Source organism: Bos taurus, chromosome 7 (genome assembly GCF_002263795.3).
Source record: "Bos taurus isolate L1 Dominette 01449 registration number 42190680 breed Hereford chromosome 7, ARS-UCD2.0, whole genome shotgun sequence".
Lineage (NCBI taxonomy): Eukaryota > Metazoa > Chordata > Mammalia > Artiodactyla > Bovidae > Bos > Bos taurus.
The window spans coordinates 34,839,870-34,852,035 of NC_037334.1; the positions used below are offsets into that span (position 1 = coordinate 34,839,870).

The following is a 12,166-nucleotide window of genomic DNA, read 5'->3' on the forward strand; positions in this document are numbered from 1 at the left end:
GCAATGGGACCCAGAGAAATTTTAACAAACAGACTTTACTGGGATCTGCTCTGTCTACTGCATCTAGTTTATTCCATAGTTATCTGTAACTAGAAAAGGTCATCTACCACCTACATCCTTTTAGGCACTTAAGGGGAAGGTCAAAGTTTCTTCCTGAGTCTTTAATCTTTTGGTCCCTGGTGATTTTTTAAAAAACTTTTCAATTTGTATTAGGGTTTAGATGGTTAACAATGTTGTGGTAGTTTCAGGTGAACAGCGAAGGGACTCAGTCATACATATACATGTATCTGTTCTCCCCCAAATCCCCCTCCCATCCAGACTGGCACATAACATCGAGTAGAGTTCCATGTGCTTGCTATACAGTAGGTTCCTGTTGGTTATCCATTTTGAATATAGCAACATGTATATGACCTTCCCAAACTCCCTAACTATCCCTTCCCCCTGGCAACCATAAGTTCATTTTCTAAGTCTATGAGTCTCTGTTTTGTAAGTTTGTTTGTATCATTTCTTTTTATATTCCCCATATAAGGGATGACATACAATATTTCTCCTTCTTTGTCTGACTTATTTCACTCAATATGACACTTTCAATATCCATCCATGTCACTGCAAACGGCATAATTTCATTCTTTTTAATGGCTGAGTAATATTCCATTGTATATATGTATATTTTTTCCCGTTTACCCTTCCTGAATTTTTGTGTCTGGACTAACAATAAAATTGACAAAAGACAGATTAACAGGGAAAAAAGAAATACTTTTAATTCATGTGCATAGAGGTCCCATAGAAATGAGATATGGTAAGTGGCCAAAGCAGGTGGTTTTTTATATTTGTTAAATGAAAGAACAATAAATTTGTGAGGAATTCACAGGACAATGAAACTCAGGTTTGGGGTGTCCAGTTAGTGGAAAATTTAAATGGAGTTTCGGCTTGAGGTAGTGAATTAAAGAAGCAAGGATGTTTGTTTATATAGGTTTAGAGGCTGGAATTCACTATTTTTGGCAACAAGGTTTCCTTCTTTCTCCAGATGCAGGGAGTATACCTTTCATCTGAGTGATGGATTTCCTGCTTCCAGGGAGACATGAAGGAGGGTCAGAGTGTCCTCTTGTATTGGCTGTTTCTTAAGTAACTTTAATTCTAAACAATACACCATTGAGGCACAATTTGGGCAGTTTTCTCTGGGCCCCAACAATTCCCTCCTCTGAAACTTGCCTGGAAGTTTCACATACTCAAAGCAGAACTGATGACCATGGAGAGAGAGAGCAGGTTCACAGAGTCTTCTATTTCACTGAATCAGTTTCTTAGTCCTGAGAAAAGGACAGATCTTTTTCAATAATTGTATCTCATTTCTGCAGAAGGACATGGCAATCCACTCCAGTATTCTTGCCTGGAGAATCCCATGGGCAGAGGAGCCTGGTGGGCTGCTGTCCATGGGGTCGCACAGAGTCGGACATGACTCAAGCGACTTAGCATGCATGCATGCATCTCATTTCAGAAGGCAGCCCGGCAGATGGGCTCCCAACACTAGGTCTATGGTGCAAAGAGTCAGGTATTTAATAAGTGGCATTTCTATGGAAACAAAAGAAAAATAAAGGTTAAAAATTGGAGCAGATTATAAACCAGTTTTTGAGCCCAGAGGGCAGTCAGTCAAGAGGACTTCTAGATTATCAATGTCCAAACATCTTCTGCAGTTTGAAACATCTCTGATGATGTGATTGGGTGTTCAGGTAAACTTTCTGAGTGACTCATATAGCAACAGGCACAAGGATTATTTAAGCATAAGCTGTTGTGGCAATTTCTCTGAACTTTATGTCAAGTTGTTTAGCTTTGGTTTGCAGGGCTCCAGGAATACTTTTAGGTTTCAGTGATTCCAAGTCTAAATGATGGGAGGAAATTGGAAAAGTTAGTTTAGTTGTAGTCAAATACTGGAGGAAACTCTAAAAATTCAGTCTAGTTTTTAGGTAAATTACAAAACCTCAAGGAAAGTTAATAGCAATAAAATCTGATACCTGTATGTATGAATTATTATTGAGAAACAATTTTCTCTCTAAAATCACCCTAATTTCTACTAAGGTAGCCAAATTAAGACGAATTTGTTTGCAAATTATGTCTAGTTAATAAACTTGAACTGAGTGTTTATATAAGTATAGCAAAAATAGTGACTAACCATGTGCTGCTGCTGCTGCTGCTGCTAAGTCACTTCAGTCATGTCCGACTCTGTGCGACCCCATAGACGGCAGCCCACCAGGCTCCGCCGTCCCTGGGATTCTCCAGGCAAGAACACTGGAGTGGGTTGCCATTTCCTTCTCCAATGCATGAAAGTGGAAAGTGAAAGAGAAGCTGCTCAGTCGCGACACCATGGACTGCAGCCCACCAGGCTCCTCCGTCCATGGATTTTCCAGGCAAGAGTACTGGAGTGGGGTGCCATCACCTTCTCTGGACTAACCATGTAGGATCCTTTAAACCTATTTTGCTTGAATTTTTACATGGAATCTATCTCCAGATTGAACTTTTAAATGCCTTTTGAGGCCAGGAAGCCACACCAAAGACTTGCTTATCAAACTTTACTGTAATACCTATAGATTTGGGTAAATTCCTCCCTTCCTGAGGTCCTCTCAATATCCTGCATTTCCTGTACCTGCCAGAATGTGACCCTCCTTACTCACCTGGTAAGGCTGCTGGGATAGCTGTAAACCAGGTATTAATATTAGGCTGTTTTTATGAGGAGCTTTATTGGTTCCATAAAGTCAATCTTAGTTCCTTTAAGCTGTCTGGTCATATCTGAGTCTACAAGGGTCTGTTTCACATATGACCATTCTTGGGAGTTCTCTGGTAGTCCAGTGGTTAAGGACTCCAAGCTCTCACTGCCAGGCTCTGGGGTTTGATCCCAAGTTGGGGAACTGAGATCCTGCAAGCCTCAAGGTGCAGCCATAAAAGAAAAGACCATTCTACTCAAAGCCTTGGTAATGTAATCAATGTCTCCAATTGTGTTCTGTTTTAAGGTGAACAGATTCTTATTGAACTTATGTAAATAACTGTATTACCAAAAAATAAGGATACTCCTTGAGAGTTTCTGAATTCTGGAGGGATCAGGTAGAAAAAGGTAAATGTTTCAATTCTGCTTACAAAGGTATAATTTACCAAATTTTTATAAAACTTCCTTGTATCTGGAAAACAAAAGGTTTAAAAATTAGTCATATTTTAGACCGCCTTGCCAAGTGGCACAGTGGCAAAGATTCTACCTGCTAATGCAGGAGACACATGACATGTGGGTTTATTCCCTGCGTCAGGAAGATCCCCTGGTGTAGTAAACGGCAACCCACTCCAGTATTCTTGTCTGAAAAATCCTGTGGACAGAGGAGCCTGGCAGGCTATAGTCCATAGAGTTGCAAATAGTTGGCCATGACTGAACACGAGTATATTTTAGACAAAAAGTCATAAAAACTATAACCATATCATTAGTTCATTCAATCCCATATAATTAATTCTTGTTCTTCTTTGAGTTCAGTTTTTCCACTAGTTCTGTTGTCCTTGCTGGATAATTGAGAGTGACAGGGACAGTGATAATTCCAAGAAGTTTGTAAGGTTTTTCTAAAGGCTTATATGATTTGCCCAGTGAACTGGGTATCTTGATCACTGGAGACTGCAGAAAACCCCAAGAGGAAAACACATTTTTTAAAACTGTCTCTTTGCCAATATCAGGGCATCAGCCTTGTGGTAAGGGAAGGTCTCAACCTATGGGGAAAAGATACATATATTGATAACAAGAACATATTTATAACCCATACTAAGTGGCAGTTGAATGAAGTCCAGTTTTAGGTGTTCCAAGGGTCCAGAGAAAGGAGGTCTGAGGTCTCTGGGGACAAGAATACTTTTTTCCCAGGGTTACGGACCTGACCTGCCAGACATTGCTGGTACTGTTTTGCAGTTTTATTCGTATTTTTTAAAAAAATGATTTTTGTAAGTTATCACACACTATTTATACAACTTTATCATTATTATTTATTTTTTGGGGGGGGCCCACTGAACAGCATGCAGGATCTTAGTTCCTCAACCAGAGACTGAACTTGTGCCCCCTGCAGTGGAAGTGCAGTCTTAACCACTGGACTCCAGGGAAGTCCCTGTTTTTGCAGTTTGATAGAAATCTTCCTACCAATGTCTATTTACAATTTGAGTCATATTAAGCGAATTGTGAGTGAGGAATGCAAGAAAAACAAAAATGAGGTTTGCCAGGGAGCTGGGAAAAATTGCTTCTATCACCAGTCACATCCACAACTGGGTATTGTTTTTGCTTTGGCTCCATCCCTTCATTCTTTCTGGAGTTATTTCTCCACTGATCTCCAGTAGCACATTGGGCACCTACTGACCTGGGGAGTTCCTCTTTCAGTATCCTATCATTTTGCCTTTTCATATTGTTCATGGGGTTCTCAAGGCAAGAATACTGAAGTGGTTTGCCATTCCCTTCTCCAGTGGATCACACTCTGTCAGACCTCTCCACCATGACCCGCCTGTCTTGGGTGGCCCCACAGGGCATGGCTTAGTTTCATTGAGTTAGACAAGGCTGTGGTCCGTGTGAATGGCAGAAAGTGAAGAGGAACTAAAAAGCCTCTTGATGAAAATGAAAGAGGAGAGTAAAAAAGTTGGCTTAAAGCTCAACATTCAGAAAACTAAGTTCATGGCATCTGGTCCCATCACTTCATGGGAAATAGATGGGGAAACAGTGGAAACAGTGTCAGACGTTATTTTTTTGGGCTCCAAAATCACTGCAGATGGTGATTGCAGCCATGAAATTAAAAGATGCTTACTCCTTGGAAGGAAAGTTATGACCAACCTAGACAGCATGTTCAAAAGCAGAGACATTACTTTGCCAACAAAGGTCCATCTAGTCAAGGCTATGGTTTTTCCAGTGGTCATGTACGGATGTGAGAGTGGTCATGTATGGACTGTGAAGAAAGCTGAGCACCGGAGATGATGCTTTTGGACTGTGGTATTGGATAAGACTCTTGAGAGTCCCTTGGACTGCAAGGAGATCCAATCAGTCCATCCTAAAGGAGATCAGTCCTGGGTGTTCTTTGGAATGAACGATGCTAAAGCTGAAACTCCAGTACTTTGGCCACCTCGTGCGAAGAGTTGACTCATTGGAAAAGACTCTGATGCTGGGAGGGATTGGGGGCAGGAGGAGAAGGGGACGACAGAGGATGAGATGGCTGGATGGCATCACCAACTCGATGGATGTGTTTCAGTGAACTCCGGGAGTTAGTGATGGACAGGGAGGCCTGGCGTGCTGCGATTCATGGGGTCGCAAAGAGTAGGACACAACTGAGCGACTGAACTGAACTGGGAAAAATTAACTGGCTGTCTTGGGTTTCCCATCACGGAACTCTTTTTTTTTTTTTTTTTAATAGCTGTTGCTTACCCATCTTACTTTCTCTGATTCAGGAGCAGACCATTTCTATGGTCGAAGGATATTAATATGACAAAAGTCTGGCAATAAGCAGTCAATTTTTTTTTTCCAGAAGCAGAATTGAATTCATTCACATGTGTCAAAATCTACACAGATTCTGGTATTCATGCCTCTGAGTGACAATCAGGTCATTTACCTGATATTGGGGTTCAGTCCCTTTAGTATGAGCCTCAGTTTTGATGACAGACAACACTTCATGTCAGAACACATACAACTTCCAGGAATTTCACATAATTTTTGGAACACTTATAATTCATATCTCTATGGACACAATATAAAGAAGGCTTAATGTTACTTTTTATTTGACAACCCTTCCCATGTAATTTAACATATCAAGTATACCTAATTCAGAGAAGACAATGGCACCCCACTCCAGTACTCTTGCCTGGAAAATCCCATGGACAAAGGAGCCTGGTGGGCTGCAGTCCATGGGGTCGCTAAGAGTCGGACCCGACTGAGCAACTTCACTTTCATTTTTCACTTTCATGCATTGGAGAAGGAAATGGCAACCCACTCCAGTGTTCTTGCCTGGAGAATCCCAGGGACAGGGGAGCCTGGTGGGCTGCCGTCTATAGGGTTGCACAGAGTCGGACACGACTGAAGCAACTCAGCAGCAGCAGCATACCTAATTAGCTTAATTTCTCTTTTTATAAGGAGAGAGAACACATTTTTGAGATATTTCATGGGCCTTTAAATATTTCATATTCCAAAGTTAAAGTCAAAAAGCCTTCATTTGGAATTTGATTTTTGGGAAAGTGAAAAAGTGAAAGTGAAACTCATTCATTTGTGTCTGACTCTTTGCAACTCCATGGACTGTAGCCCACCAAGCTTCTCTGTCCATGGAATTCTCCATCCAAGAATACTGGACTGGGTCACCATTCGTTTCTCCAGGGGATCTTCCTAACCCAGGGATTGCACCTGTGTTTTCTGCATTGCAGGCAAATTCTTTACCATCTGAGTCACTGGGGAAGTTTGTCAAAATATAAAAAATGTCTTAAAATGTTTGCCCAAATAGGTCTCTGTGAAACAATGCTCAGTTATCCATTTAACCAAAATAAGAATAGGCAAATTTAGATTTATTATTAAAATTTTTTTAAATAGTTTCTAAGGCAAAGTCCATTTCCTTGCTTACCATTCAGGTTGGCAAAGGAACTTCCTTTTAGGGGGACTACCAGCTTTTGGGGAGGGGGAAATTTCCTCCTCTACTCCTCTTGAGTTCTTGTGGCTGGGCTAATGATAAATTTGACACAGAATAATTAACAGGAGAAAAAGGAACAAACTTTAATTCATTTGCATGGAGGTTCCACAGAAATGAACCTTTAAAAGTGGCAAAAGCAGGCAGTTTTTAAATTTTTTTTTTTTTTGACAAAGAAACAATGTATCTGTTAGGAATTGACTGGAGAAAGAAAATTTAGATTTTAGGTGCCCAATTAGTAAGGAATCTAAATAGAATTTGGGCTTGGGCTATTATATTCAGGAAGTAACAAGGTTTGTTTACATAGACTTCTAGGCCTGAATTCTCAGTCTTTGGTGAGAAGTATGTCCTTTTACCTTTCCACGTGGGGAGTGTACCTTTTACATGAGAGGTACATATTCTGCTTTCAGGGGGACAGAAGGAAGGGTGAGGGTGTCCCTCTTGCACTGGCCATGCCTTAAGTAACTGAAGTTCACTTCAAAATAATTGGTATGCCATTGAGGCACACTTTCGGGTGGTCTGCTGTGGGACCCCACAAACCTTAAAACGTTTAGTAAATGTAACAGTTTGTTTCCCCTACAAGTCAACATGGGCGACCTCTAGAAGCTGGGAACAGCTCTCAGCTGATATTCAGCCAGAGAATGATAACCACTAAGAACTGAATTTTGCCAATAAGCCGAATGATAAGCAAGGTAACAGATTCTGCCTTAAAGCCTCCAAAGGAATGCTGCCTGCCACTACTGACATTTTGCCTGTGAGATCGTGTCAGATTTCTGACATAAAAAACTACAAGTAAATAAATACATATTGAGCCACTAAGCCGGGCTTCCCTCATATCTCAGTTGGTAAAGAATCTACCTGCAATTAAGGAGACCCCCAGTTTGATTCCTGGATCGGGAAGATCTGCTGGAGAAGGGATAGGCTACCCACTCCAATATTCTTGGGTTTCCCTTGTAGCTTAGCTGGTAAAGAATCTGCCTGCAATGTGGGAGACCTGGGTTTGATTCCTGAGTTTGGAAGATCCCCTGGAGAAGGGAAAGGCTACCCACTCTAGTATTCTGGCCTGGAGAATTCCATGGATTATACGGTCCATGGGGTCACAAAGAGTCGGACGTGACTGAGTGACTTTGGTAATTTGTTACAGCAGCAATAGAAAACGAACACAGTAAGGAATGTTCTATTTTTACATCATATAAAAAATATTTTTGTTTATTTGGCTGTGCCAAGTCTTAGTTGGAGAAGGAAATGGCAACCCGCTCCAGTGTTCTTGCCTGGAGAATCCCAGGGATGGGGGAGCCTGGTGGGCTGCCGTCTCTGGACTCGAGACACGACTGAAGCGACTTAGCAGCAGCAGCAGTCTTAGTTGGGGCACGTGGGATCTTATGTCTCGGTTTGCAGAAGCTTTTAGCTGTGGCCTATGAACTCTTAGCTGTGGCATGTGAGGTCTAGTTCCCTCACCAAAGATCGAACCTAGGGTGTCTGCACTGGGAGCGCAGTCTTAGCCACTGTACCTCCAGGGAAATTCCATTGTCTTTGCCTCATTTAAATAAAAGTTTATCCAATTGTTGCTGCTGTAGTGTAGTTGCTAAGGTGTGTCCGACTCTTTTCGACTCAAAGGACTATAGCCAGCCAGGCTCCTCTTTCCAGGGGATTTTCCAGGCAAGAATACTGGAGTGGGTTACCATTTCTTTTTCCAGGGGCTCCTCCCGACCCAAGGATCAAACCCATGTCTCCTGTATTAGCAGGTGGATTCTTTACTGCTGAGCCACCAGGGAAGCCCTGTTTATCCAATATTGAATCCTTATTCTTCTGGGCTTCCAGGATGTTTACTACTAGATATTATTGAGGCCCTTTCTCATACCAGTGACTCTCAAGGTCCCAAGGGTGTCAAGGATCTTACCATGAGCCAAAATACCCAGGAGGCCCCCTTGGACCTTCTGTAATCATTTGCTATCAATGAAACGCCGTAGTCCCTGGTTCTTGGTCACATGTAACTTGGTGGCAGCGGCAGAATCTTCACAAGGCCGGGAAATTTGGAATCTGGGGTTCATCTCCTCTAGGCATCCAGGATGTCATCCCCTCATTCCTCCCCTCTGGGTGTGGTATCATTACCCGGGAGCGCTGGGGGTTAGGAATGGGATTCTGGTAACCCGTTGTCCCCTTCTCAGGGAAATCTTCCCTCTAACAGTCTAACGATCTTTGCTTTTAACCCAAGGACACATCCATCTCATCCCTTGCACACAGGTGCGCACACATCAGGCCTGATACTGAGGTCGTCTCTAATCTGTTTTAACCTCTCAGACTCCCTTGAAACAAAGAGCATAATGATCTGGTTACTAGGAGTTGGGAGATAAATAAAATATAAATTAACATCTTAGATTATTTTGTTAACACTGATGCACTGTTAAGTTGGTTTTATCTCTTAAAGGAACTTTTGCTTACCTTCCCAGCGCCTTGGTATTTCTCAGAGGTTTGGTGACTGATGGTTTTTATTTTGGTATTGAAGTCTGTCCCAAACTGGTAAACTCACATAAAATAGCAGCTGGCAGGGTGTGTGATACATTTTTTGCAGGCTTCTTAAGGTCAGGGTTCATAAACTGGCCATTGGGCGAATTTCTTGCTTTTCAGAGGGGAAAAATGACTCTCTCTTCACTCAACTCTGGCTCTATCCCACCTGCATGGGAGTTTTCTTTGATTCTGGTCAACCTCTAGGAGAATGAACTGTAGAGAAGCAAGGATGGAGCAGGGGCCCACTTAAATGTGTTTATGGTAATAGTCTAGGCAAGAGATGACACAGGCTTGAATCAGGGCAGAGGTAGTAGAAACAAATGGTTGGATTTTGAATTCTTTGATAGGTACAACCAATGATCTCATGTTGGATGTTAAAAGAGAAAACCAAATATAAATAGGCTTGTTATAACTTAACCTCTTTCACATAATTCATAGCTGGGAGTCTGGAGGGACCTTAAATGACTTGCCAGAACATTTCACATCTTGAGACGGGAGATCAGAGTTTAAGGGTTGTCACAGGAGACTTTTAGTAGTTGAAGAGTTGGTTCTCCAATCTAAATTGCATCCTTATTTCTTTGTTTTCTGATTCACCTCCTTTTGTATAGTCTCTAGGATTTCATTATCTCCCAACTCCAACTGGCATTAAGTTCCAGTTTTTTCTCCCATCCCACATTCACCACCAGACAGCTTTTTCAGCTTTTTTCTATCCTCCCTTCGAGTACTCCAAAATAAATGACAGGTACCATTTTCAGGGGAAAAGAATGCAGGAAAGCTGAAAACAATAGCCCTGTATTCTATATACAAGCTTGATTTTAAGATGACTAAAAATGTGATAGTGAGATCAACATTTTAAGAAATACAGTACTGTTCTATTACTATCAGTGATAAATCTACTTTGTTTTATATTTACTCTTTCGTAGCTCAAGAATCAAGATAATTATCATTACAAAACTTAATTCATATGACTGGTAAAAATTTTTTTTGTTTAAAACGTTGAATGCTGGAAGAAGTAACAAAGTATTAATAAGTGAGAAGAATCAGCACCTATATAAGGCAAGTAGTCTCTTTTCTAAAGTGAAGTTAATGTTAATTAAAAAAAAACCTGCGGGCTATATTGCTGTTTTTCAGAGCTGTAAAACCTTAGGCAAAGTAGTTATCTTTCTGTGGCTTTTCTTTCCTCTCCATGAAATCTCAGCTCTCTTATTGCCTCTTGAGCTTAGGGTCCTCGGACAATGGAAAAAAAAAAAAAAGAAAGGAAAAAAACCTCATTTAAATAAATATTTAGTGTCTAGCGTAAAATACATGTTTGCTATTGGAAATACCAAGTACAAGTCACAGGGCACATGTTCCTGACCTTCGAGAGTAGGAAATCCTCTGAAGCAGACCAGCAGTGAATCCTATTTACAGTTGGTGCATACTTTCCCATGCTGGCCTGAAACTATCAAGTACGTCAGCGGCTGCGACTGTGCGCACTCACCCAGCTACTAATAATTCTTAAACTGCCATCCTAAAGCGGAATATGCAGAATTCCACTTTACTTTCACTTTTGAAGGAGTTAAAAATAAGGAAAGTACAACTTTGCCACCTGAGATGTTTTCAGAAGAGATTCCTTTACTCGCCCCAGAGACACTTCTCTAACCTCAGTAGCTCCCCAGGACAACCCACACTTTCCTTCCGGGTTCTAGCTGAACTGTTTTACCGGGCATAAACCAATGGGCTCACTCCTTCTCCGCGGCGGGGCGGGGTCTTCCGCCTGGGCTTCGGAGACCCGCCCTCCGTACGTGGCGTGCGTGCGTGGCGCCGTGCGGCGCGGGACGGTTTCTTCAGCTTGTGGCGCCCCCCGGCGGTAGCGGTGAAGCGATGTGAGGGCCGGCCCTGAGCGCCTGCCATGGAGCAGCACCATGAGGCGCGAACACCCGGGGACCCCGTCGCGTGGCTGCCTGGGACCTTGAGGTCTCAGACGCCCGAGGAGGAGGAGCCGCGGGTGGGCGGGTCAGCGCCAGCGGCCTCCGTCTTGGACGCGGAGGCGTATGGGGCCAGTGCGGACGGGCTGTGGGAACTGCCAGTGGAGCCGGCGGAGCGGAGGCCCGAGTGCAGCCACTGCAGGTGACCGCCGGGCGGGGGCGAGGGCGGGGACTGAAGCCGGCGGCGGACTTGGGGGGCGACGGGGGGTGGGGCGGGGGCGCTGCAGCGACCCCTGCCGGGGAGGCGGCTGCTGTGACTGAGGACCAGGGGAGCATTGTCTCCTTCATCTCTGCGCTTGGAGCAGCAGGGTCCACTGGTTGAGGTTGAAATCACTGTGAAATAGCCACAGCTCTTTCAGTAAGAAGCCTTTTTTCCAGGTTCAGGATTACTTACCCTTAATTCATGCAAGACACTAGCGGGTCATGGGATGAGCGGACAGAAGCTCCGCTGTCAAGAAACAAGTGTCTGATGGAGGAAGGAAGGCGTAATAACAGTAATAACACTTATGTTTATGTGACACAGCCATCTCACGGTCAAAACAAAACAAAAGCATAAAACGGATTAGAGGCGAGAGACAATCAAGGTGGCTATTACAGTAGTTGAGATTGGATTCCGAATTCTGAATTCACTTAGAGATATATATTGAGCACCTGCTGTGTGTCAGGCACTGGGCTAGGTTTCTGGTAACCTAGGCATGGATAACGGAGAAGGCAATGGCACCGCACTCCGCTGTTCTTGCCTGGAAAATCCCATGGACGGAGGAGCCTGGTGGGCTGCAGTCCATGGAGTCGCTAAGAGTCGGACACGACTGAGCGACTTCACTTTCATTTTTCACTTTCATGCATTGGAGAAGGAAATGGCAACCCACTCCAGTGTTCTTGCCTGGAGAATCCCAGGGACTGGGGAGCCTGGTGGGCTGCCGTCTGTGGGGTTGCACAGAGTCGGACACGACTGAAGCGACTTAGCAGCAGCAGGAATGCATAGAAATGTCTCTGAGCTCACTGGGCCACTTATAGTCTAATGAGGAGACT

General features: G+C 43.3%; 1 protein-coding gene and 1 long non-coding RNA gene across 2 annotated transcripts in view; one reads left to right on the forward strand and one right to left on the reverse strand.

The window, feature by feature from the left end:
• Positions 1 to 735: 735 nt before the first annotated feature.
• On the reverse strand, positions 736 to 10,880 carry LOC112447395 (uncharacterized). The gene is made up of 2 exons (XR_009495227.1): positions 5,601 to 10,880; positions 736 to 1,876 (listed from the first exon to the last, which is right to left on the reverse strand). It is a non-coding gene; the product is annotated as an uncharacterized lncRNA (long non-coding RNA).
• Positions 10,881 to 10,973: 93 nt separating this feature from the next.
• Positions 10,974 to 12,166, forward strand: part of DTWD2 (DTW domain containing 2) — a 73,150-nt gene continuing 71,957 nt past the window's right edge. Inside the window, exon 1 of the mRNA NM_001206125.2 lies at positions 10,974 to 11,276. Coding sequence (NP_001193054.2) covers positions 11,059 to 11,276 — 218 coding nt within the window. The 5' untranslated portion in view covers positions 10,974 to 11,058. The remainder of the gene's footprint in view (positions 11,277 to 12,166) is intronic.